The sequence below is a fragment of the Nuphar pumila genome, chromosome 12, assembly GCF_984573655.1.
Source record: "Nuphar pumila chromosome 12, dmNupPumi1.hap1.1, whole genome shotgun sequence".
NCBI lineage: Eukaryota > Viridiplantae > Streptophyta > Magnoliopsida > Nymphaeales > Nymphaeaceae > Nuphar > Nuphar pumila.
In genome coordinates, this window is record NC_143260.1 from 3412877 (window position 1) to 3440227 (window position 27351).

General features: G+C 37.7%; 1 protein-coding gene across 2 annotated transcripts; it reads right to left on the reverse strand.

Moving 5' to 3' along the window:
* Nucleotides 1-571: 571 nt before the first annotated feature.
* LOC149819681 (uncharacterized) lies at nucleotides 572-12871 on the reverse strand. Of its 2 annotated transcripts, none has more exons than XM_089982414.1 (5): nucleotides 12735-12871; nucleotides 12483-12566; nucleotides 10299-10900; nucleotides 1970-2145; nucleotides 572-1256 (listed from the first exon to the last, which is right to left on the reverse strand). In XM_089982414.1, the coding sequence occupies exons 2-5, from the start codon at nucleotides 12502-12504 to the stop codon at nucleotides 803-805; spliced, it is 1254 nt and encodes a 417-aa protein (XP_089838540.1). In that variant the 5' UTR covers nucleotides 12505-12566; nucleotides 12735-12871; the 3' UTR covers nucleotides 572-802. The 2 variants fall into 2 exon arrangements, with proteins under 2 accessions (XP_089838540.1, XP_089838541.1); XM_089982415.1 differs by having other exon boundaries at nucleotides 12779-12796.
* Between the last annotated feature and the right edge of the window lie 14480 nt (nucleotides 12872-27351).

Sequence of the window (27351 nt, forward strand, 5' to 3'; positions counted from 1 at the left end):
GGTTAGGCGTACCCATATCACTTAACAAAATTATATACCCATGGATTTCAAAGTCGTGACAATCCAACACTTGGTGGTTACTGTGAGTAGACACAATGTACATGAAAAAAAAAACTTCAGAAACATACTCCTGAATTTGTAGCAGTGGATTTTTAGTAAATAGGCATGTATTGTTATGTAGAAAGGATCACCTCAATCACCTTTCGGACCAATCCCAAGAAAATGTTGGCTGTGAGCCCGGATCAGGACATAGGCCCCACAACCAACACATGGGAACACCATTGGCTGGACAGATGATCAGGTCATCGCCCCGATCACTTGATTCCGTTTTCCAAACAAGGGATAAGGGTCGTGGTTTATAAGGTTTGGGGAACAACACCTACCCTGCAACATTATTATGGTGTTGGAGAAGATAGAAATAGGCATGGCTAGTACAGTCCATACTGGATAGTTCCATTCCCACCTGAACCTGGCTGCACCAGTGCCAGAGGAATAGGCTGCATGCAGTATCTGTTATATGTTTGTGTGTGTGTGCCTAAGAACCAGCTGATGCCAAATGAAAGCAATACCATAATCACCAGTCGCACATAATTGCAACAAATATATAATGTCCAAGCATGCCGTTCACCTTCAACTGTCAAGAGAAGTCGGTTACAGGTTAGAAGCTGAAAGTCTCTAGGAAAACCAAGCCTAAGTTTAAGCAGGGGATCTGAGTGTCCCGCACAACTTAAATTATTGCACTACTGATTTCCCTTCCTTTCTAGGAATTTTTTTACAGGCAGCGGCTCACCGCTAATCATATTCAGGAAGACCACTCAAAGTATGGACAGACAGCACCCCTTGTTGCAGACCAGTTCCCGCACCCAAAGAAGAAACTTCCTTGCTTTGGGCCAGGCTTCCTTATCATGCGCTTACTGGTCTTCACACCACAGTAGCAGTACATACCCTTCTCCTTGCTGAAATCAACAGATGGATGTAGCTGGAAGATGGCAGACGGCTGTTTCATATTCTGATAGCTAGAGGGTGTCTGACATGACAGGGAATGTGCCGGTGTTTGCCACATGAGCGAGTCGGTTATCGAGAACCTTAACCCTCTCCTCATGAGATTAGCAAGCAGCCTGGCAGTGTTCCTAGCATCATCCAGGCCACAATGAGCACGGCCTTCCCAAGCTAGCCCAGCCAGCTGGACAGCCTCCTTGAGGTTGCAACGGACATCACCAAACACTTCACGGAATGGAACCCTGAGATTGATCCACCTGTTCATAAGCCCCAAACAGTTGAATTCAATGTTAGGCAAGGATTTTGGGTCACACTATCTTGACACTAAAATCATGAATCTAGCACCAAGACCTCCAAAAAATACAAATATAGCAGCTCTTTTGGAGATGCATCCAGCAGGACTGTATATTGTATTAGCCTCACATAACAGAGAATGGAAGCTTCGTCCTCAATGTGCTGTCATTTTCAGATCAATCCCCCAATATAATGCCAGCGATACAACAAAACTGAACTTCCCATAAATGCCATTAAGATTTTTGTCCCATGCATGTCCATTGGTGGCTGGATGTCAAGATACAGTCAGCAGTTGCTTTAATGACCAACAATTACGACATAAAAGTGAATTTGCTCAGATAAAAAATGAAACCCTCCCTTTAGAAAATGGCTAAAAATGTTTCAAGTCCAAAATTATATCCAACTGGGTTCCATAAAATTCCATACCAACTTTTCTGATGTGCCAAACAATCAATACAAAGCTGCTAGGAGTTTTTTTTGCCAAAATAACACTATGAAGAGTTCACAAGATTTTCTGCATTGCTGTGGAAAAACAACAGTTATTTTGTTTTCCAAGACAATCAAATGCATTGAGATAGAGCACACAGTTTCCACACGAAAAGGGAAAAGCTAATCATGAAACAAGTCAGCAAAAAAATTTGATGAATGATGCAATTCATAAATATAGCAATGTCACCTGTTAAAATAAGGTGGCTTCCTTATCCTTTTGAATCTGCATTCTGATTCTAACATAACCCGACAGTCCCAATTAGACCATGTCACAATAGCAAAATTTGTATGCTTAATTCCATTATCTTCCAGCCACTTATCATGCATAAGGAGTGCTTCACTCAAAGGAACACCTCTATCCACCTGATCACAAATTTCAGTCAAATTATAAACAACAAATCACATAGAATTGATAACACAAAGAGACAAGGTGGCTGAAATTCGATTTCAGGAAAAATACATTTGACATAAGCATTATATACAAGTAATGAGAATCCATCTTTCAAAATAGCACAAAAAATACAACATTTCTAACATGGCCATGTGCCCTGACTCCCTTGCAAAGCACCGAGAATGGACATTCTATTGCCTACTAGATTTACACTCCCAAAGGCACCAAAAAACACTCTTTACCATAAAGTCTAACATTGAAGATTATGTCAAAGATTGGAAATCCACGAACAATGGTTGTGGGCATGGTGCACCACAATCTACATCAATCCCCTCCAAGAAATGATTCCAGAGAAAAAAAGAAAAAAACACATCCACATGAGGGAAGGAATCTTACATAAGACAAAACATCATCAGAGTCTAAAGAGGCCACCAAAACCCAATCCCACATGCATCATATTCAATTTAGAGCACTCATCAGAGTCAAGTCCAACAAGGCAATCTCAAAAGGAGCCATCTTATTTTGTTCTTGAATAATCCTTGAAATATGTGAGCTTACCCTAGTTCATTTTATCTTGAGTCTTAGATTTCTCATGAAACTGCTGCCAATATGAAAGATAAAAAGCTACAAAAAACCAGCAAGGTGCACTACACAAAGCACATGTTCAGAATTAGTGCCCCTGCCATCTAAAAAGACAGCTATTAGTTGTAGGCTGCTCAAGAAGATAAAAATACAAGGGATAGCACCATTGTCAGGCAAAAAAATGAAACTTATACCAAAAGGCACAACCAGCAACTGGGTGTTGAATTTGCTAAAGACTAAAGTGTTTGTTCCAATACAAATACAAGATATAACAAGACTTGACTTGCGGATATATCCATTAGGCATTGGAACAAACATCATTTGGATAGGAGAAATGCATCCTTGAATGCAGGTTCAGAAGAAGATATGCATATGAAGTCATATAAAAAATCCTTACAAAAGGAATCGATTTTACTTCACAAACTGCTGTATTAACTCAAACAAGATTGCTGAGATCAGTTTGTCAAACTCAATTCAGCCATGAGTTGGTTTTCAACGTTCACCATGATCCATTATTGTTTAAGATATCTGATTCAAGTGTTAATATGTACTGCTACTAGTTAACTGGCTCTTTAAGTGGGTGGGTGGGTGAATCAGTACAATTCTGCCAATCATACATAAACTAGAAGACCATATAGTTAAGAGGAAATTTAAGAAGAACTAGTAAAATCTCCAGGATAGCATAAAAACAAGTTGAGGAGTGAGGAATGATCCAAGATTTTTCAAGGATCATTTTGCCCCATGAATCTTCCATAAGCACATATCCTTATAAAGAAAATGAAGCCTTCAAACAAGAACAAATTTCCACCAAGAAGCCAAATGGACAAGCACAAAGAACCACTATGGGCACACTCACAAAGGCCACTAAGGGCACACACCAAAGAAGGCTCACAAAATATAAAATTAATATTTTATTAATTCACTCAAGGTATGCAAGATGAATACCAAACAATGAGGGGGTGAGCCCTTTATATACACAAAAATGAGAGGGAAGGAGGAAGCTCACTAGCCATTAGACGAGCTCTAATGGCTAGTCAACATGATTTGACTAAAACAAACAAAAAATGATATTTACAAGAAAGAAATAAAAAATAATATATATATAATATACATATATATACATATATATACATATGTATGTATACATATACATAGACATATATAGATTAAATATTATATATGTACAAGGCATACAATTTTAACACTCTCCCTTAAACTTACAGTATAATGAATGAAAGTTTGTCAAAAAGGAAGTAAAACCTACGAGTTAAGAGAGGTTTGGTGAAGAAGTTTGTCAGGTTTGGTGAAGAAGTTTGTCAACTGATACTCTGATGTGACATAGGGCAGGTCAATGTTGCCTTAAAGATACTCCTCTCCTAAATATTGACAATCCATTTTAATATGCTTTATTTTTTCGTGAAACGTATGGTTGTTGACAATGTAGATCGCACTTTTGTTGTCCCAACACATTTTCGAAGCTCTTTTTATTTGAGTTCTCATGTCTGTCAGCAATCTTCTTAACCAGACCACCTTCATCGTAGTCATGGCCATATCCCGATATTCAGCTTCTAACGATGAAAGTAAGACCTTCTATTGCCTCTTGCACCTTCACGAGATAAGAAATTCACCTAAAAAACATAAAAAACCATGGTTGAGTAACTATTATTGGGATCACCTCTCCAATCAATATCAGTATAAGCAATTAAATCCAATATAAATGAAGACGACATAAAAATGCCTCTAGAAATAGAATTGTTAATATATCTAATGATTTGTAAGACTATTCTCATGTAAATGGATATAGGAACATATTGAACTTGAGTAGTTGTATGAACAGGGTGAGCTATGTCTAGTATAGTAATTGATAGGTAAGAGAGTGCTCCAATCAATTGTTGATAAGGCATTGGGTCTTAAAAAGGTTTTTCATCATCAATTCTCATCTTGACATTAGTAACCTTAGGAGTATCAACTTTCTTGTCATCCGTAATGTCTAACCTGAAAACAATATCAAAAGCAAATTCAGAGTGAGATAACAAATACCCTATAAGAGAATAAGCAACTTCAATTCCTAAAATGTATTTAAAAAACAAAAACAAAAGAGTCATTTCAAAATTATTTTTAAGAAGTTTTTTTATATTTTCACCTCTCTGTTTATCTCTTACAGTGATGATCATATCGACTACATATAAGAGTAGAACGACAATGCATGCATTGGACTCATTAACAAACAAAGTTATCTCAATCAAGCAAGATATAAAATCAATATCAAGCATAACCTTACTAAATTTATCACACCATGCCTTTGATGCTTGCTTCAAGCCATAAAAAGCTTTACTCAAGCGAAGAGCCTTTCCTTTAAGAATGCTCATACTCGGTGGTGGCTCCATATATACTTCAACTAATTCTCTATTAAGAAAGGTATTCTTAACATCCATTTGGTATATAGGTTAATTCCTAATGAAAGCAACTTTTGTAAGGGTCCTAACATAGGTCATTCGAGCAATAAGGGCAAAGGTTTCTTCACAATATGTTTCATATTTTTTGGAATATCCTTTGGCTACTAATCTGACTTTATATCTCTGAAGGGTCTCATCACTCTTGGTTTTTACTTTATATACCCATCTACAACATATAGGTTTTTTTTCCTATGAAAGATTTTGAAGTGTCCAAGTTTTGGTTTTCTCTAAGGCTTCTAATTCTACTCGCATAACTTTCACCCACTCAGACTATTTTTTAATTTGGGCATAGGTCGAGGGCTCTACATAGGAATGAATTAACACAATACATGTCTTGTATTTGGATGAAAAAGACTCATAAAATACAAACTTTTTTGGGAGCTTTGACACTCTAAATGATCCCCTGGATTGCAATTTACACCTCATGTTCACTTTCAATGTTTGAATATTTCTCAAGTGCACACGGAGGTTTTTTAATCCGACGTCTAGTGTACTGCAAATAGGTTTTAGCACCATGGGGTTGCTCTTCACTGATCATTTCATCCCTCAATTCATTGTCATTATCAAGACCAAACTCACAATCACAATTATCAATATCATGTTTTGAAATAAAATCAAATAAAAAATAATACTCAATTACTTCCTTAGATTTTTCACAATCAAAGAAATTTTCATTTTTTTAAAAATACACATTTCTTGAAACATATAATTTTTTATTTTTAGAATCAAAACACCTACAACCTTTTTTATTATCCACATATCCAAAAAAGGCACAAGGAATAGCCCAGAGAAATAGCTTGTCATTTTTGTTGGTTAAGATAAAACACTTGCATCCAAAGACTCTAAATTTGGAATAATCAGTAGTTTGAAAAGTTTTTCAACAGAGGATATTTTTTGTAGTGATGACAATGGGATTTTGTTTATAAGATACACAACGGTTAAAGCGGTTTTAGCCGAAAAAACTTTAGGTACATGACTTGCAATAAGTAAAGTTCTTGTGGTTTCCACAATATGTCTATATTTTCTTTAAGCCAAACCATTTTGTTGTACTTTGTATGGCTAAGATCTTTGATGTGTGATGCCATGCAAATTAAGATAATCTTTAAATTCTTTTGAAAAAAAAACACCCCTTAATCACGGCAAAAGATAGAAATGTCATTTTTAAATATATTTTTGACCAAGTTATAAAAAAATTGGAAATACAAAAAGACTTTGAACTTATGTCTAAGAAAGTAAATCCAAGAATAACTAGAAAAATTATCCACAAATATCACATAATATGCATATCCACCTTTTGATATGATTGGTATTGGACCCTAAACATCCAAATGGACTAACTCAGGTGGTCTAGTAGAAACATAAGTCCTATCATGAAATGGTAATTTCTTCATTTTACCAAGAATACAATCATTATAACAAAAATTGTCAATGTTACAAAGAAATTTCAAATTTGAAAAATATGAAAATTTGGATACATTTGGATGTCTTATTCTTTTGCGCCACAAACCCAAATCTAATTTTTGAGCATTACAACAAAATATATTCTTGGGTAGTTTCAAAAAGTTCATGTAGTAGAAGTCTCCTTTCTCTATGGCCTTCCCCAATCTTTCACTGTCAATCCTGCACCGAACAACCATTTGATGAGGAGACATTACATCCATAGTTTGATATTTGAGAAACCAACAAAAGATTTAAATTCAGTTTGAAAAGATATCTAATTTTTTTAATTGAACACATTTTGGAGTTTTGAAAAATTCTTTCAAAATTTCTTATTCCCTTGATTTCAAGAGAAGTACCATCGATAATGAAGACAATAGACATGCTGGAATTAGTATGACATTTGGATAAAATATCAAGGTTGGAAGTCATGAAATTCTGCACCGAAATCAATAAACCAAGGAGACTTATCAGGATCAAGATAGGATAAGACCGTGACTCTTGTTGAGGAAGATGATCCTTTAAAAAGAGGTTGAAGTGCTCACACCAATTGAGATAGAGACATGCTTCCAACGGATATGTCTTGGGGATTGCTCATGTCCTTAGTTTCTTGAGGAGGACCAACCGAAGTCACATTTCTTTTCTTCATTTTTCAACTTAGGACCTAAGGGTTTGATATGGCCTGGTTCATGGCAATAGTGACAAATGATTTTTCTCTTGTTGTCATACTCATTGACTTTTCACTCAAAGTGAAGTGATTTGTATGTGCGAGTATAAATTCTTGACCTAAATACAATCAAGGCAGATTCATCATCATTCTTGAGAGTGTGTCTCTTCAACCTATTTTTCTCTATACTTAGCTCTTTAATCGTATCAACAATAAAATGAACCTTTCCTTTATGGAGAAAAGTCAACTTGGTGGCTTCAAACTCGGGTCGCAGCCCATTTATGAATTGACAGAAATGCTCTGCATCTATTTGATTTTGTCAGAATTCTATCTCCAAAGTGCAATGACACTTTGGTTCAAAAAGAGTCCATTTTTGTAAAGTTTGGATAAAGCATTATAGTATTCTCTAATGCTCATATCCCCTTGAGTCATGGTTTTAATCTTATCTTGTAGATTACATACATGTGCAATATCTTTAAGAGAATACACATTCTTGAGAGTATGTCTCTTCAACCTATTTTTCTTTATACTTAGCTTTTTAATCGTATCAACCATAAAGGAAACCTTTCCCCTATGGAGAAAAGTTAACTTGGTGGCTTTAAACTCGGGACGCAACCCATTTATGAATTGATAGAAATGCTCTACATCTATTTGTTTTTGTCGGAGTTCTATCTCCAAAGGGCCATGATACTTTGGTTCAAAAAGAGTCAATTTTTCTAAAGTTTGGATAAAGCATTATAGTATTCTCTAATGCTCATATCCCCTTGAGTCATGGTTTTAATCTATCTTGTAGATTGCACACATGTGCAATATCTTTAAGAGAATACATATTTTTGAGGTAGCCCCATGCATCATTAGAATACTAAAACTTTGTTAGGCTAGAGCATTTTTTAATGTGTATGATATTGATAAGCCAAAAAATTATTTTCATGTCTCGTGATCTACTGTATTTTTTCTCATAATCGGTTATGGCATTGATCCTCTTATCATCTTGACATCCTTCCCGTTCTCTGCTTTGGTGGGGAGTAGTTTAGGTTCAGGGTTGGATCCATCCATTGATCCCCACAAGCCCTTGCACCAAATATAGTGCTTCATGATTGAAGACCATGGTACATAGTTAGTGTCATTTAGTTTGATAGGAACAATAGTGACACTCTCCTTGTCCTCCATGGTTACAAAGAAAGAGAGAGGAGAGTGAGGGAGAGAAAAAGAGAAAGGGAAGAGAAAGAGAGAGGTTGATGTAGTAGAGCACGCCCACTTGAGCCACCGCGAGCACTTGAGGAGCGATCTATGGGCACACGAACAATAAGGTTGTCAACTCCAAAGATCAAGAGCGCTATGACTGATATCATGTAAAGAAAGTGAAGCCTTTAAACAAGAACAAATGTCCACCAAGAAGACAAATGGACAAGCACAAAGAGCCACTATGGGCACACTCACAAAGACCACTAGGGGCACACACCGAAGAAGGCTCACAAAATATAAAATTAATATTTTATTAATTCACTCAAGGTATGCAAGATGCATACCAAACAATGAGGAGGTAACTCCTTTATATACACAAAATGAGAAGGAAGGAGGAAGCTCACTAGCCGTTAGACCTAGTCAATTGCTAGATTAGCTAGTCATTAGACCAGCTCTAAGGGCTAGTCAACATGATTTGACAAAATAAAATTAAAAAATAATATTTACAAGAAAGAAATAAAAATTAATATAATATATATACATACATAATTACATAGACATAGACATACAATATATACATTATATATGTACAAGGCATATAATGTTAACAATCCTCACGTGAAAAAACTTGCATAATTTCTGCACGAGGTTTAAATCTGTAAAGTTTATGAGGGTCATAATGACATTTTTCCTTCTAACTTTTTTGTCCAAAGAAAAAAAAACCTTACGAAGTACAATTTGATGATATAAAATGCTCTGGAACTCTTCGGTATAAAATGTAACATGAGATGCTAGCACTCAATTTCTAGTGCTATCATTAGTAGTGCTATTAACCTTTTACTGAAATTTCAATACTCCCAATAGTGAACCAGATAAAACATAGCATGAAAGTCCTACCAGCCAATGTTGTCAAAATCGTCCTAAATTGGCTTATTCAAATCGAATCGGCTCAAAGACAATTCAAAAGGGGCTGATTCAAGGTTGATTCAAATTCATTCTTTTTTAATATATTTTTAACATTTTTAAACTTTTTTTTAATAACATGTGTCATCTGATGGTAAAAAGAGGCTGATTCGAGATCGATTCACTTTTTCATTTTTTTTAAGAAAGTGATTCACCTAGTGAACCGAATTTAACAACATAGCTACCAGCACATCCACCATGCGCCAGGTTTTATTCAACTGGATTTCCAATACCACCAGTAGCCTCTCAACACATATTGGAGGAAAGCAAACCATTACTTTAGATGAATGGATTTTATGAAAATGCTTACTCACTGAATTTCCAATACTACCATGAGAAGAACAATAAGGCATGGAAAAGCTAACATAACAGTAAATCCATTCCAAGTAATTTATTAGAAAATGATATACATGCACGTCAGTTCCAAGGTGGAGTCAATGTCTTGTCTTTGAAAGTCTTTCTATCGATAATAAGAATACTTGTTTATATAAAAAATAAAAATGGGGCTAAATGTAATATCAATGCCTAAAAGTAAGAATACAAAGAAGTAACAACCTATTTCACAACGGAAGTTTTGCATGTCAATATGCAAATTCATTACTATCATGAAGAAAAAATGGAGTATCCATGCAAAAGTATCTCCAAACATGGATGGCTTTAGTAATTGAAATACCAGAAACTACAATAATATATCAGAAAATAAGATAACAAAGCACACAAACAATCACTTACAATAACAATAATGAAAAAAGAGTGTAATACCTCTTAGACAAGAACAGAAAACTCATCTAAAATACATAAGAATGGAAAGAAAACTATAAGGAGGATAAACAACCTGAATCTGCTGGATGCCAGTGAGCTCCTTGCAGAAATCTGTCAGATGCTGATGATAAGCAGGTCGAACATAAGTCTGAAAATATCCTTCCAGCTGCTCAGTCATACTGTTTACTATAACAGATGGAAACTCAATAATCTCTTGTGGATGAGGATTATTTTCCTTGTCACAAGTTGCCTCAAAATCAATGACTACAAAGTACTGAAATTCTTGAAACTGGACATCTGGTGGATAAGCTAGAGGCTGCATCCCGTATGGCACATACTGTATTTTACTTTCCGATGGGAAAGAATAATCCCTATTAAATGGATAAAAATAGCTCTCTCGGAATGCATGCCACTGGTTCTGTTGCATCTTTTGATAGTCATTATGAAAGTTTGGCCATGTAAAGAAATCTTGTTGGTATACAGGCCTACAATAGCCATCATTTGGTGGTCCAATTGTCCCATTACTTAATGAATTTTCAGCTGCTAACACCTTCCCTGGTCCATCCTTGAGTTCAGGCAGCCCTTCACCTGCATCCCCATCACCTTGCAGTTTGCAGCTAAATGCCTTATTCTGCAGGCATAATAAGGATGCCTCATGGCTCCTTTGCATTTTTTCTGCATTTAGAAAGAATATATTTGAGAAAATTAAAAGTCCAGATCTTGGTCTGTTTTAATAAACCTCCAAGTTTTGTTCTTTTAGATATAAAGGACCTCCATTTAAACTAGTACGTTCCTTGATGTCCAAATTAGGGTGGATTTCCCTCCTATTAGTTAAAAAAGGAAATACTCACTAAACCAGGTTAAGTTTGCATCCCAAAGCATAGCCTTTACAATAGTTTGAAAACAGCACAATTTTATCCTGATATTTCCAAAAGACAAATAATTCCAAAAAACATGATAACTTCAAAATTTTCCTATTCTGAACATATTGCAATTTAATAATGATAATTGTGTTGTTCGATATGGTCATAGACTTTTAAATGGTTCTGTAAGATTGTAAAGTTGGACTTTTGAAAGCGTGAAAATAAATAAAACAATACGGAATATGTACATGGGTACATATTATTTATATGTATATAGAGAGAAAGAAAGAGAGAGTATCAAATTTCTCAAAAACTTATTTTGATAATAAAAAATTTAAATACTACAAGTTATCTCAGTAAACAAAATCATGAAACTAATTGAATTGTCACCCAAACAACACTGATTAAGAAATAATTTAACTGCTTGTTAGTGTTTGTTATCCAAACAGCAAGAATGGGTTACAAGGTTTTTAGAAACAAGGTTTTGCTCATTGCCAGGCTTCGAACAACTAGGTTTTTTTATGTCCCACCAGACGCCCCCTAATTGTTTCTCATGTGCGAGTCCTTGCATATGCAACAAAACAATTTTACCAAAAATATTCCTAGCAGATTTAGGCAATATAAACAACTATACCCCCGGGAGAAAAGAAAAACAAAATTACCAATTAGAATAATTTTTCAAAAAAAAAAACTACGAAATTAAGGAATTAAGCAGAAAGATGAATGAAAACAAAGGGTGCTCAATTTTCTCAAGAAATAACAGAATTTTGAGCACGCAACGATATGATACGTTTCAAATTGTTCATAACTATTAACTAAGAATGTCATATGAATGTTCGGATAACCCTCAACAGCATCAAAACTTATGCATACATATTTTATTATTATTCTAATAACAGGTTGAAATTGAAAACACAGAACACGATCAGAATCTTCATCAATTACAAGGTCATCACAGCCACAAATAAATAAGAACATGATTAAAGTTCCTCCGGCGGAGCACACAGCGATGTCATCCAATGACTGCGAACGGATATCAAAGAATCCAAAGTGGCATTTCTAGTAAATCAAAGGGAAGATCCAAAGTGAAAACTCTATAACGCTTAAGTGAAAGAACAACAAAGAATGCAGCAGAAAAAACTAAAGAAACCCATAACCCACATTGGAAATCCTCCTTTTCCTCCCTCTGCACAACCAAAACCCGCAAAAACACCAACCCCCACAAACCATCGACCTCGACCAGACCCATCTCAAAAACCAAAAATTTTCCCCCTCCATACCCGTACTCTACCACAAATCATCAACTCAACATCAACCAAAAAACAAAATTCAACAAAAAAATTAATAAATTAAACAAGCAAAACGATTGCACGGTCCAACTCTAACAATCTTACCCGTGTTCTCTTCCTCAATCATGATCCTGTTTGAAATTATAATATTCCAGTAGATATGTCTTGAAATTCCCTAGATCTCCCCTCCTGACTCATAAAAAAAAGCGTTTTAATTGATCGATCAATGCAGATATAGAGAGAGAGAGAGAGAGAGAGAGAGAAAGAGCATAGAGATTAAGCAGGAACTACCAAAGCGAAAGTAGATAGAAATAACCCAAAAAGGAAAAGGCAAAAACCAAAGAAAGAGATTCTTACATGTCTAATTGGGAGAGGCAAAGGGAGCGATCGAATCACATTACCGGTTTTTGCATTGGGGAAGGCAGCATACGAGCAATTTCAGAGCGTTTTTTAGAGAGAGAGAGTGGGGCCACCCACCTTTTTTTACTTATCTCAAGCAGGTGGCCGTATCGGGGTTGGAAACTTTACCTGTTTCATCACAAACATGACAATGTCGCGGTACCGAGACGGATTAGAGACTCGTAAATCGGTTTTGGGTGGCTGGTTCGTGATTGGTCAAGTGGAGTCCGGATCGAGTGCAATCACATGGCTCAGGCTTTGAGCCCCACAACTGACAGGCCCTGCCCCAAGATTGTGGGTGATAAATATTTGTACAATCATATTGCACCTGATCTTTTCACGGTCAAGTGAGGCTTGAGCCTAGTAAAAACTTGCATGAGCCCAGCAACTCAAATAAGATGTGTCATGGTTAAGCTCCACACTGGTTGCGGGGCACCAAATGAACAGGACCATAGTACTGGACCCGATACTTTCAAACACCAACAAATACATGTGATTTGTATTTAATTGCTTTACAATGCAAAGCTCCAGTCAGGCTTGGGTCTATGTTTCTCTTTGTCAGGTGTAGTTCCAAATACATTATTTAAATCCTGTATTTGAAAATGTTGTGATTTTTTCTTGAAGCATTCTAAGAACTTTGACTCGTTTCAAAAAGGGGTGACATAGTGCAATTGGGTCAAGAGTCAAGACTATTAGACGGGCGGTATAGGTTCAAATCATGTGGGTGTCACTCCTTTGCAAAAGTCCACTCAGCCAAAAAATGATCAGGTGCAATGTGATTGCACAGTTTTAGTGTGCCGCTGCACCTGATCACCCTCCATGTTTGAGATAGTGCCTGTCAGCTAGGGATGGCAGTGTACCGGGGGAAAGCGGGGCCCCGCCTCGCCCCGTTTGGACCGGGGATGAAGGGTATGAAACGGTGTTGGAGGAGGGGACGAAGGTTAAAATCCATCCCCGTCCGGGGGTGGAGGCGAGAATGGACGTGCACTTTTCCCCGCCCCGCCACGATCCCCGCACCGCCCCGCCTCATCCCCGTTTGAACCGGGGATGGAGGACATGAAACGGGGATGAAGGCGGGGGTGGAGGATAAAATCCATCCCCGCTAGGGAGGCGGGGCGGGGGTGGAGGATAAAATCTTGAGGCGGGACGGGGGTGGAGACCTTGTCCCCCGCCCCGCTGCCATCCCTACTGTCAGCCCAAGAAATGATGGAGGTGGTCGGGTTCAGCGGCACACTAAAAGTGTGCAATCACATTGCACCTGGTCCTCTCTTCATCGAGACAAGGGTCCTAGCCTTGGAGACACCTCTAGGACGATGACCATAGGTATACTAGGGTGTGACCAGGTCTTCAATCCCAAACACAGTTTCTTCGGGTTATTGAAAAAATGTAATGCTCTTGCTCGTGATATTGTTAAAATATTGTTGTTTTATAGTGATACTAGCGATTTCCTATTTTTTGGCACTTTTTTATGTGTTTACATACTTCTAAACATTTGACTTTATATGACAATATTTCTCCAGGAATTCTTCATTTTTTAAAATTTATTGAAATAAAATTCTCCCTTGCTAGTATATGATGTAAGATTACTGGGAATAGGTAGGGGTGGCAATTTCTGACACGACCCGCCAACCCGCTTCTTAGGCGGGTTCGGGTTTGGCTTAAACGGGTTCATGTCGTAAATGGGTCGACCCGCTTAACCTGTTTATTAAACGGGTCGGGTTCGTGTTAGGGGTATGTCAACCCGCCAACCCGTTTAATAAACACCAAGAGTCCAAGACCATATGTGCCATTAACCAAAAATGTAGGGAGAAAAAAGAAAACACACTAAAACAAGCCGCGAGAAGACATGGCATTAATTTTTTCTGCCTGCACTGCAGTAAATTTGCAGCTTTTGCTCCTTTTCATTTGCTTCCACCAGAAGATACGTGGTATTGGTATACCACCATGGATGGTCGCTCTTCGGCTCGTTCCTGAGCCCATACTCGCTGGGATCCCCCCGCGTGCTCACCCTCCTGGTGAGCGGCGTGACCATCCCCCATGGCCAGAACTACCTGATCCACAACGCCTTTGCCGGTGGCTCCCCTGAGACCGACTTCTACAAGGACTCGCACAAGGACATCACCGCCGTCCACGGCACCCCCAAGCTCACCCTTGACCCACTCCACAACTGCACGGGGATCGCAGCGATCGCAGCCCTCCGGGACCTCGGTGTTCGATCCGTCGGCATCTCGGTTTTGCTGGAAAAGGGGCTCCCTCTCGGCAACGGCCTCGGCTCGAGCGCAGCCACCACCGTCGCCGTCGCCTTTGCCGGTGGCTCCTCTGAGACCGACTTCTACAAGGACTCGCACGAGGACATCACCGCCGTCCACGGCACCCCCAGGCTCACCCTTGACCCACTCCACAACTGCACGGGAATCACAGCCCTCTGGGACCTCAGTGTTCGATCCGTCGGCATCTCGGTTTTGCTGGAGAAGGGGCTCCCTCTCGGCAACGGCCTCGGCTCGAGCGCAGCCACCACCGTCGTCGTCGCCTTTGCCGTGAACGCCCTCTTCGACCTCGTCCTTGCCAACCCGTTTACCCAAACCCAACCCACCAGCTAACTCATTTACCCGACCCGACCCGTTCATTAAACGGGTTAACTGTGTCGTGTCGGGTTACCCGTTTAATAAATGGGTCGGGTTCGTGTTTGCCACAACCGACCCGTTTAATAAACGGATCGGGTTCGTGTTGAGGTATGTTGACCCACCAACCCGCCGACACGACCCGCCAACCCGACCCGATTGCCACCCCTAGGAATAGGGATGGCAGTGAACCCGGGGAAAGCGGGGTCCCGCCCCGTTTGAACCGGGGATGAAGGGTATGAAACGGGGATGGAGGCGGGGACGAAGGCTAAAATCCATCCCCGTTTGGGGATGGACTTACACTTTTCCCCCACCCACCCCACCCCCACCACGATCCCTGACCTGCCCCATCCCCAGTCCTTCTAAATGATGGCATGAAACGGGGTGACCCCGCCCGTCTCAAGCTTAAAACCTCCATCCCCGCACGGGGATGGATTTTAACCTCCACCCCTGCCTCCATCCCTGTTTCATGTCCTCCATCCCCGTTTCATGTCCTCCATCCCCGGTTCAAACAAGGATGAGGCGGGGCAGGGCCCCGTTTCCCCGTAGTCTATTGCCATCATTTAGAAGGACTGGGGATGGGGCAGGTCAGGGATCGTGGTGGGGGTGGGGTGGGTGGGGGAAAAGTGTAAGTCCATCCCCAAACGGGGATGGATTTTAGCCTTCGTCCCCGCCTCCCGCCCCGTTTGAACCGGGGATGAAGGGTATGAAACGGGGATGGAGGCGGGGACGAAGGCTAAAATCCATCCCCGTTTGGGGATGGACTTACACTTTTCCCCCACCCACCCCACCCCCACCACGATCCCTGACCTGCCCCATCCCCAGTCCTTCTAAATGATGGCAATAGACTACGGGGAAATGGGGCCCTGCCCCGCCTCATCCTTGTTTGAACCGGGGATGGAGGACATGAAACGAGGATGGAGGACATGAAACAGGGATGGAGGCAGGGGTGGAGGTTAAAATCCATCCCCGTGCGGGGATGGAGGTTTTAAGCTTGAGACGGGCGGGGTCACCCCGCCCCAGCCCGGTCCATTGCCATCCCTAACCGTGCACTAATCATTACTTTGACCAGTTTGGCCCTTACTATTGAAATAACCTTTTCCAATTTAGTGTAAAATGCACTATCAAGATATTAAACCTTTCATTGGCACCCAAGTTATACCAAATGGAGCGCAACCATGTATTCAATACCCCCATTGTCTTTTTTGATAGGCAAGTTTGGGGCAGACCCCACCAAGGGATGGCGGTGGACCGAGAGAAAATGCAGCCCCGCTAGCTCCATTTGGATCGGGGATAGAGGACATGAAATGGGAATGAAAGCTAAAATCAAAACTCATTCAAGGATGGACTTACTCCTTCCCCTGCGCTGCCTCGCCCCCGCATGTCTCACCCTGCCCCGTCTCATTCCTAATCTCTGTTAGTAAACATAACTAAAATGCCTTTAGGGATGGCAGTGGATCGGGAAAAAGGGGTCCCACCCCCTTCTTGCTCATTTGGGATAGGGATGGAGGACATGAAATGAGGAAGAAAGTTAAAATCAAAACTTGTGCGAGGATGAAGACAGAATTTTAAGATAGGGCAGGAGTAAAGACCTTGTCCCCCGCCACCAGTTATATAATGTACTATTAGGTTTTGAATTTGCAATGTCCCAACACTGTGACAACAGCTCTTACCAAACAAACAAGCGGAGCCCCATTGGTACCAATACTCACATTGTCCTTTTTATTTAAAGGCACGCTGGGGTTAGGTAGACCCCTACCAGTTATACAACTATACCATTGGATTTTGAAAGTGAAAAGTTCCAACACAAGGTGACGTGCACTGGCTGCTCCAACCAGACAAGCGAAGCCCCCTTTGGTAATAATCACATTGTCCTTGTTACAAATGAAACAACCAACTTCTATGGTTGTCTAGGAACCGGTTCATCCCATAACCCCGAGTCATACTCCCTTGTAACGGCTTTACCGGTACCTTGTAGTGTTTTTCACAAGTTTTCCTTATCTTCGATGTTAGCATCCAATAATATCAAACTTTAATAAAGACTTTATGGTCAAGAATCTCCAATCTAATACTAGGTTTCTTTATTTTTCTTCTTTCACCTTACTTTGAACCACAAAGGCAACAAGCCCTTGCTTTTCACAAAAATACTTGTGGGGGCCCACGTGCCCAAAGAATCTGTTTTTTTTTTCCTCATTCTTTTTATATAGATGTACGCTATATGTTGCATAGATGTAATGGTTGGAGTGTCCAAAATTTGCACCTTATATAGTGTGAGATGCCTAGTAACTTGGACTAGTCAAATTATTATATAAGAAATTTTTTAATACACCCCAAACTTTTTGGTCTAATTCATTTGCACACCAAAATTTTTTTGCAAATGTTCGCCAAAGTTTTCTTATTGTTTAATTAGATTACCTCAATCCTAAACCTACTTTGGATTCTTCTTGGGTTAACACTAACTCATGTTTTAAAGTTACCATTTTACCCTTATAACTAGTGAAATAAAACTATTAGCTTGCCCCTATTTTTAAAGTATGAACAAAGTAAGTATGACCATAGATATAGGGCCGTCAACAAAATATATTAAATGTAAAAGGTTTACTAACTACAGTGATACTTGAACTCTTGGCCTCTCAAATAAAAAACAAGATACTAACCACTACACCATACATGTGACAATGGGTCAGGTTTGGTTTGGACTCAGGTGGGAACAAACCCAAATTTGATTTTAGATGCTGATACTGGGTCCAAACTCAGGTCCAATTGAACCTACAATAAGAAAGAAAGAGAGAAGTCGTCGCTCCCACCACCCTTATATATATATATATATATATATATATATATATATATATATATAGTGAAAGAGCGATCTAGAGAAAGAATTCAGAACTCACCGTCCTTGTGTTAAATGAAAAAAAAAATGAAAGTTTCCTAAAAACTAAGCCTCCTTGTATGGGAAGGCGCGTGTAGCATGTTCATTTTAATAAATTTATAAATTTAAAACAGAATTTGTTATATGTAACTAAACTGGGGTCATTGGATTAACACAGGTAAAAACTTTTGGTGTGCGAACAAATTAGACCAAAAAGTTTGGGGGGTATTTGAAAATTTTTCTTATTACGTTTGAAATGAAAAATGAGCAAAATACTGGTAAAGTTTCAATATCATATTTGGCATCAGCTAAAATATCGCAGGTCTCTAATCTAACATCTAACATGCACGTCATAATCCCAAAGAATATTGACTATTTTTTAAAAAAAATTACCATGTTTTATACAAAACTTTTCAACCATGCAACAACTTCAAGATATTCAATAAAAATGTTAATTCTTATAAATGATGGTATCACATTAATATCAATCCAATTCAGATTTAACATGATGTTTTAAATAAATAAATCAGTATTCTGTGTCTTAAAAGTTCTAATTGTTAGCATTGTGTAGTAAAACATATATCTTAAAATTCAATTCTTTTAGATTTTTTACTAAAAGCATTTGCCAATATTATGGCAAGCTCAATATATATATATATATATATATATATATATATATATATATATATATATATATATATATATGTGATTGTCATATATTTAACACGCATACAAAAAAAATAGTTCTTATATATTCAAAATGAAAAAGGTTAACGACAAGATTATTTGCTTAAGGAGCCTAACAATTACAATTTACATGTTGCATAGAAAATGCTATGCATTCATGAGTTGCATGGCACTTAATTAAAATATATAAAACCCTACACTAGTAAATTTGATGCAGTGGTTGTGTGGTGCAAAACCTATTTGTTGGATGATTATATTTGATACATTTTTTTTATCTTTTTCACTTGAGATGTGCCTTTTTAATGCATATTTTTTAAAAAATAAGTTTGACCATAGCTTATTTTATACATACCATTAAGTCAAGTATACAATCCCAATGAAGGCATGTTTGGACTCTGCTCGTTTACCTTTAATATTTGAGAATTTTTGCAAATATTTTAATATATTATTGAGGAATTTAGTGTTCAAAAATGATGTACACTGGTGAATTAGCGATTCAGTGTTTATTTAAAAAAATTAAATTAGGAATTTATAAGTTTTTGAATAAAAGTATATGGATCTAGATCCCAGGCCATGTGATCAGGAACTAGGTTTTGTTCATGGATCCAATCCAAGGTTGAACCATTGAGTTTGGACCTGGGAAAGGGTCTAAACTCAAACGAAACCGTGTTGGTTTACGAGACTTCGATCCACACTATTTGGATCTTCGAATGAGTAGGATCAACCCAAATAGATTTGGATAATGTTTAGACCCATATTAGGGTTTAAATCAAATATAAGAGAGATTTAGATTCATTTAAAGATCCAAATGGATTCTACTAAATAAAAAAAGTATTTTTGGATCCATTTAGAAACCCAAATGGATCTCACTAAGAGAAATTGAGTTTTGAATCCATTTGGAAGACCCAAATAGGTCCCACTAAGAAAACAAAATATTGGATCTACTTGGGGACCCAATTGGATTCCACTAAATGAATACACTTTTTAGATCCATTCGAGATCCAAATGGAACCTATTGTAGTAAAACAATTGGTTAGATCCACTTAAGATCCAAATTGATCTCCCTCTGTAGAAAAAGTGTTTTGGATCCATTTGAAGACACAAATAGATCTCACTAAATAAAATAAGTTTTGAATTTATTTAGAAGATCCAAATGGATCCCACTAAATAAAACATGGGTGTGGATCCATTTGAGTCTCAAACGGATCCTATTTAATAATAATAAAAAGTTTTAGGTCCATTTATGACTCAAATAAATCTAATATATATATATATATATATATATATATATATATATATATATATATATATATATATATATATATATATATATATATATATATATATATATATGTATGTATATACAGAGGGTGAAAGACCATAGGGAGGGAGTGGTTGACACTTCCCCCACCACTCGCATGTCTCTACTCTCCCGTATAAAAGGGGCTCAACCGCCTCTCTCTCCCACTACCCCTGCTCCCTCTCTCTTAGTCTTTGATCCCTCTCTCACTACTCATGCTGTCTCTCTCTCAATTTTCTCTCTCAACCTCTTGATTCTCTCTCTCTCTCTCAATCTCTCAGTCTCTTGATTCTCTCTCTCTCAGCCTCTCACTTTCCTATGTCAGCGGCACCACTCGAGTGTCGCCCTCTCTCTTGTGTTCTTTTTTTTTGGCACATGGACCCAAGTCGAGTTGCACCCAACTCAACCGAGTCACACCCGACCAAACTGAGTGCTGCCCAGATTCACGTACCTCTGTTGGGAGTTTGGTTGAGTTTGACAACCTTGTCCACCATCGCCACCTTCATTGAGGCCTCTTCTCACTCCTCGGAGACCCACACAAACCCTGAGGTAAGGTCCTTACGTCGTTTTTTGGATAATTATATAATATATATAAATATACTTATTTCCATATGTATACATATTATGTGAAAAATGCAAGAAGAAATTGATACGAGCTTTTCAAATAAATTATGAGTTTTTATAAGTTATTAAAATATTTACGAGTTTTTAAAATATTTATGAGTTCTTGCATAATTACGAGCTTTCACAGACTTTATAAACTTTAAAGATGCATGCATAACAATTTCTTAAGATTGGATTTTGCATATGTCATTTTATGAGGAATATTATAATTCATGTATAAATGTACTATAATATTAATGCATGTGATGATATGCTTTTAGAAATGATACGGAATGATGCATGCATGCAGTGAATTATTTAAACTCAAATTATAGAGTTATGGGTCACAAGAGTCCTACTAGCTATGCTCGCATGTTAAAATATTGAATAATCATAATACATGATGTATGCATGACTCCTGATGGAGCTAAGAGTTTATGGAACCTCTGCGGACATGTGAGACCTGATTTTATGTCTTTCTTTTTTACAAATGAAATGATGCATGATTTGTACATATGTTAACTTATGTTGGAGTTGAGGGTTCAAAAATCTGTATTGTGTCATTGGGCATGTGGTGTATATGACATGTGATATATAAGGCATGCATGTACTTATGTTGGCTCATACACAAGCTTGGCTTAATACAAACCCATGAGGTGTGAAAGTGACATTGTACCATGAGGAATACATGACACACTTATAATGTTATGTTTACCTTTACAAGTGAAGTGTTCGTATAGGCTAAAAGCACCCGAGTAATATCTGAATGGGTTGGGTACCCACGAATGAATCATAATTATCTTGGAAGGGTACTAGGGTTATTGAACATTGAATTGCCTAATGATATAAGATACATAAAATAACAAAATCTCATAATAAGAACCATGTAACCCATTCAAATATGTGGTCTACCTAGAGAGGTAAGTCGTACATGCCTTGAGTGACACTATTATATTTTATGCGAGCAAGGTGTCCCAATAGTCTCCAGTCACTCAAAGGTTATGAGACCGGGGCTATCAACGTGTCATAGGTGATAGATTTTCAACTATTGCAGCTAGTCCATGATGTATCATATATCGATGTTGTAAAACCCATGAATTTTAAAGAATTTTTAATGAAATAAAAATGTGTGTTTACGTGAGATAATATGGTTTATGAGATATTCAATGTGATTTTGAGGCTTGCGGGCCAGTCGAGCGAACCCAAAAACGAATACTGGAAAGGGTACTTGGATCCGGACTTTGACGAGATCCGATGATCCGACCCGGTTCATGAGTCCAAGTAAGGAAAACAGATGGTTTCGGGATGATAGCGTGAGATCCAAAGCACATTTAAAGTAACCGAGTGCAAGTTTAAAACCAACGGGTGAAAAATCCACTTGAAAATGGAAGAAATCCATCAACAAAGAAAAATGCCCCAATATGACATAAAAAGAATATTTTTGCAAAAGTAAACACAAGTGATGGTGTGGTGTTGTGGTAAGACACACGGTGTGTGATACGACAACCCAAGTTCAAAACCCCCTATGAACAAATTTTTTTTTCACAAGAAAGTGATGATTTCTACCTTGGTGAAAAGGGTAAAAACGTGGGCTCAAATTAAACCCTACCTTTTTGGTCTCTCTTCACCAAAAACGTGAGCAACTCCTCTCACCTTACCAAAGATAGAGGAGAATCCCATGCATCAAGGGATGAGGGGTACCACAATAAGGAAAAAAGAGAGTGGAAGTTGAAAAAAATGACACATGGAGTAAAGGGGCAAAATCGGAAGAGATGCTATCCCAACAAAAAACGTAAGATTTGGGTGAAGATTAAATGCTTTGAAAATTTGGTAACTTCCCCCTAAATAGAGGAGTTAAATGAGAGATTTTTGGTAAGGAGTTACATTAGACGTATATCTCTCTCTCTCCCTCTCTCTCTCACGGTGGTGGTCGACCTCAATTGTTGGACTGTGTGGACCTCCCTTGCTGAACGCGTGAACATCCATTATCGACGTGGGGTGCCGCTCTAACGAAGAGAAGGGATTGCAGTCTTGCCGTCGTGAGACTCCAAAGAGGTAAGGAGCATTGCTATTTGTATGTAAGTGGTTGATGCCTTGTTGCACATCTATGTTGCAATATCATGGAGTTTACGCGACAAGCACCACCTGTATATAGGAATGTTTAGAGCCTCGAGACCGAGGTGGCATGAGCGGAAACCCCTACTCACCAATAGGTTAATATGTAGTGGTTCAGCCAATGGTTCTCACCCTTGGCCAACGTTGGGGCAATGTGGTGTTCTTTGTAAGGGCATTTTGTTCCTATGTGTATGCCTGGTGATATGTAGTACTCATATCAAAACCTATAGTTCAAATCTATGAAGGAAAAATGCATATATGTCTGGTGTGGGTGTTAGCCATGACAGATTCAAGATCGAAACAAAAATAAAGTAGGCAAATGGCGTGGAATCTTAAGTATCTCGGATTATTATTCATGAAATTATTGTTTGGTTGTATTTTCTCGTTCAATACACCTTTCATACCTTGTAGTTTGAATGATTTTAATCAAGTCTGAAGTTATGTATACGTGATTGTTATTTCACATCATAGTAAAATAAAGATATATCATTCCTATTGGGTAATTCGATTTGATTCGATGTTTTTGAGTGTGGAATGCACTCATATTTATAGTTGAAAGATTCTATACATTGAGGATAAAATGGGTGGCAAAACAGTCCATTTAGAATGATCAAAATGTTTGAAAAATAAAAAGATACACCCTTTTAAAAGTTACAGAAAAACGGCAAAATTAGTCGACTGATAATATGTTCAGTCGACTGATAAAACCTTCAGTCGACTGATGCTAAAATTTTTCCAGAAAACAGACTTTCTGATCAGTCGACTGATGAAACCTTCAGTCGACTGATGAAACCTTCAGTCGACTGATGCTAAAATTTTTCCAGAAAATAGACTTTCTGATCAGTCGACTGATGAAACCTTCAGTCGACTGATGCTAAAATTTTTCCAGAAAACAGACTTTCCGATCAGTCGACTGATAAAACCTTCAGTCGACTGATGCTAAAATTTTTCTAGAAAACGGACATTCTGATCAGTCGACTGATAAAACCTTCAGTCGACTGATGCTAAAATTTTTCCAGAAAACAGACTTTCTGATCAGTCGACTGATGAAACCTTCAGTCGACTGATGCTAAAAATTTTTCCAGAAAACAGACATTTTGATCAATCGACTAATAAAACCTTCAGTCGACTGTTGCTAAATTTTCTAGAAAACAGACATTCTGTCCGGTCGACTGATAAAACTTTCGGTCGACTAATTTTATGATTAGTCGACTGATAAACCCTTCAGTCGACTGCTGCTAAATTTTTCCAGAAAATGGACATTCTGTCCGGTCGACTGATAAAACTTTCGGTCGACTAATTTTATGATCAGTCGACTAATTTTATGATCAGTCGACTGATAAACCCTTCAGTCGACTGCTGCTAAATTTTCCAGAAAACAAACATTCTGTCTGGTCGAGTGATAAAACTTTTGGTCGACTAATTTAAAAAAAAAAAGTAATGTTTCTGCTTAGAAGATTTGAAGCAAAAAGGTTGGTCGATCGGTGAGTCTTTTGGTCGACTAATAAACATGAAAAATTAAGTAAAGAGTTTTCTAAAATGATTTTCATGAAGGGTTCTTTTAGAAAAGTTCTCCTTAAGACTTTTTAGGTGAAATGCAATTGAAATATCTTTGAAGAAAATAGTTTTGATGGTAAACTAAATATGTGATTCACATATGGACTTTAGGATTATGTCCAATACATGGAACACACATGATACATATATTTGCACAATGAAGATCAATTCTTGTTCAGGACAATATAAGAGTTCAAAAATGAACATGTGGTTTCGCTAAATGTTAGGAGTGCCAAACAAGCACTTAAGAAATGATAAAGTTAGATAATGCCATGTTGCGGCGTAACCAGTGGGGGTATGAAACGTACACTCGAACTCATAAACAAATCTTAAAATGTCGAATGTATATGTACTCGACACAAAGTTGAACCAGAATTCTGAGAAATTATGGTTGTCGCCTATTGGGCTTCTAGTGGGTAATGTGCACACACTAAGATCACCCCGAATGTGGGTTGGGATTTTGGAAAAACCTTGTGGTGCAATGACTTGCACATAAGAATAAATAAAATTAAAAATATGCATACATAACCTAAATATGGGATTCTGGGTATACCTGAAAGATGGTATATGTTACTGGTTTCCCAGGGTTCTGGGTATATCTGAAAGACGATGTATGTTATTGGATCCAAACAAAACAAGAATGAAAATTATGTACATATATAATAATTATGAGATTCTGGGTATACCTGAAAGATGGTATATGTTACTGGTTTCTCGGAATACTGGGTATACCTAAAAACGATATATGTTACTGGTTTCCCAGGGATCTGGGTTCACCTGAAAGATGGTGTATGTTACCGGACCCCTTGTAGTGCGATAGCTCGCACTTGGTTATAAAGAAAATGTAAAATGAAATATAAAACCTTCGAGACTCTGGGTATACCTGAAAGACGGTATATGTTATCGGATTCTTCGGGCTCTGGGTACACCTGAAAGATGGTGTATGTTACTGGACCCATGGTCTACCTTAGAGAGGGTAGGTGGTACGAACTTCGTGGACGTTCGTGTTTTCGTGAGAGCTAGGCGTCTCACCGTATGGTCTTGGTCCGCTACGAGGTCTATGCCTGTGCGTACCCACAGGGTAAGAGTAAGTTAAGCATTAGATAATTTAAGTTGACTGACAACTATCTCTGAAGAATTATATACTGTTGATTTGGCTTTAGTGAAACTTGTGGAATCTACAGCTTGTACTAATGTAGATAAATATACCTTTAGTTCAGTCATCTTTTGCACTGTATCATGAATTAGAAATCATAATTATCTTCTTAGAATGATATAAACTTCCATGCTAGTTATATATGTTGTTTTTGCTCATATTTGTACACAGGACACTGAGCACCACATATAAATACATTGCTTCTTACGCAGACAGAGGAGTCTGACCCTTCTGCTTTAAATGTTTTTCAGGCAACACATAAATGGAGCATCGTGGCGTCGCATTTGGAAGTAGTCAAGAGATCTCAGTTTTTCAGTGTTTTTTGTTTGAACTCTGATTAGTAGAATTACATTTTTGTAATGGGATGTAATTAATGGCATTAATGCTTTAATTAATGAATAGTATGCTTTTTGGTACTTCTCTGTTTTACCCTGTAATGCACCCGACTTGTGTTTTTCGCACTTCCGCTATTTCAAAAAAAAAAATTTTACTCCAAAATTTTCACTATAAAAAGTTGGGGCGTTACAGATGTTACATTATAGCAAGTTTTTCTCTTAGTCACACAATGCTTGCTTTGGGTCCTTCTCAGTCCGACACTCAGGTAAAGTATAACTTGTGAATAATACACTCCCAGAATATCATGACTCTTTGAGGTGGTTGTTCTCTTGTGTACCTGAGGGGACTATAATTAAGAGAAACAACGACCTTATTCACACAATTTTGAAATAAAAATATGCTTTGATGATACATGGTTATATTTTGAATACAGTTGCATGTTTCCTCATAGTTGTTAACCTTAAAACTTATCATACTATTTTTTGTTTAACTATTTCATGTAATGATAAACTATATTAAAATTGTATCATGTCTTGAAGAATTGTGACATCTTATATGTAAATATATATTTTAATATTATGTAATTACCTGGGACTAGTGTATACATACCAGGCTTTCACGAGTTTGACCCTTTAAAGAGATTTTAGGTGATTGATATGCTAGACAGTGGATGACAAGATGCAGTGGCAACGTCGAGAACGAGGATATCTGACGATCTAGAGTTGGACTTAGGATTTTGTTTTGTTTTGATCCAAAGTTCTTGTGTAATTGTAACTCTATCTTTTTTACCTATCTTTCTATATTTTGTAAATGACTACTTTTATAAATATAATTCATTTTGGTTTTCATAAATGATTTGTGATGTTTTTGATTAATACTTGTAACCCGCTCTAGAGTCTTTCAACTCCCGCATGAAAAATATTATTTTCAGTTATTTAAAGTTTAAAAAAAAATTATATTTGTTTGTTAAAATTTTGAGTTAAGATTTTAGGGTGTTACATTACCAGTTGACCAAACTTGTTACTAGCTCATGCTTGTATTTAGCCAAGCCAAGCTCGATATCGACTCATGCCTGAACGAGATGAGCTGAACACGAGTTTGCTCATGCAAAATAACCCATATTAATATTACATTATATATATATATAATGTTTATATATTTCACTTAAAATTATAGGCATTTTATATATTATGCATAATAGTTCATATTATATACACATATATATCATGCATCTTTCCCTTTATATTTATATTATGTGCATTGTTTTCTTGATATATTGCACATAAAATATGTACATATTTCATCTATATGAGCTCACCTGAGCCGAA

Excerpts from the sequence above, each read along its gene's own strand:
- LOC149819681 (XM_089982414.1), bottom strand. The coding sequence starts at position 12,504 with ATGATTGAGGAAGAGAACACGG. Across the intron at positions 10,901-12,482 it reads GATTGAGGAAGAGAACACGG|AAAAAATGCAAAGGAGCCAT; the intron begins GTAAGATTGTTA and ends TTCTAAATGCAG. Across the intron at positions 2,146-10,298 it reads CTGGCATCCAGCAGATTCAG|GTGGATAGAGGTGTTCCTTT; the intron begins GTTGTTTATCCT and ends ATTTGTGATCAG.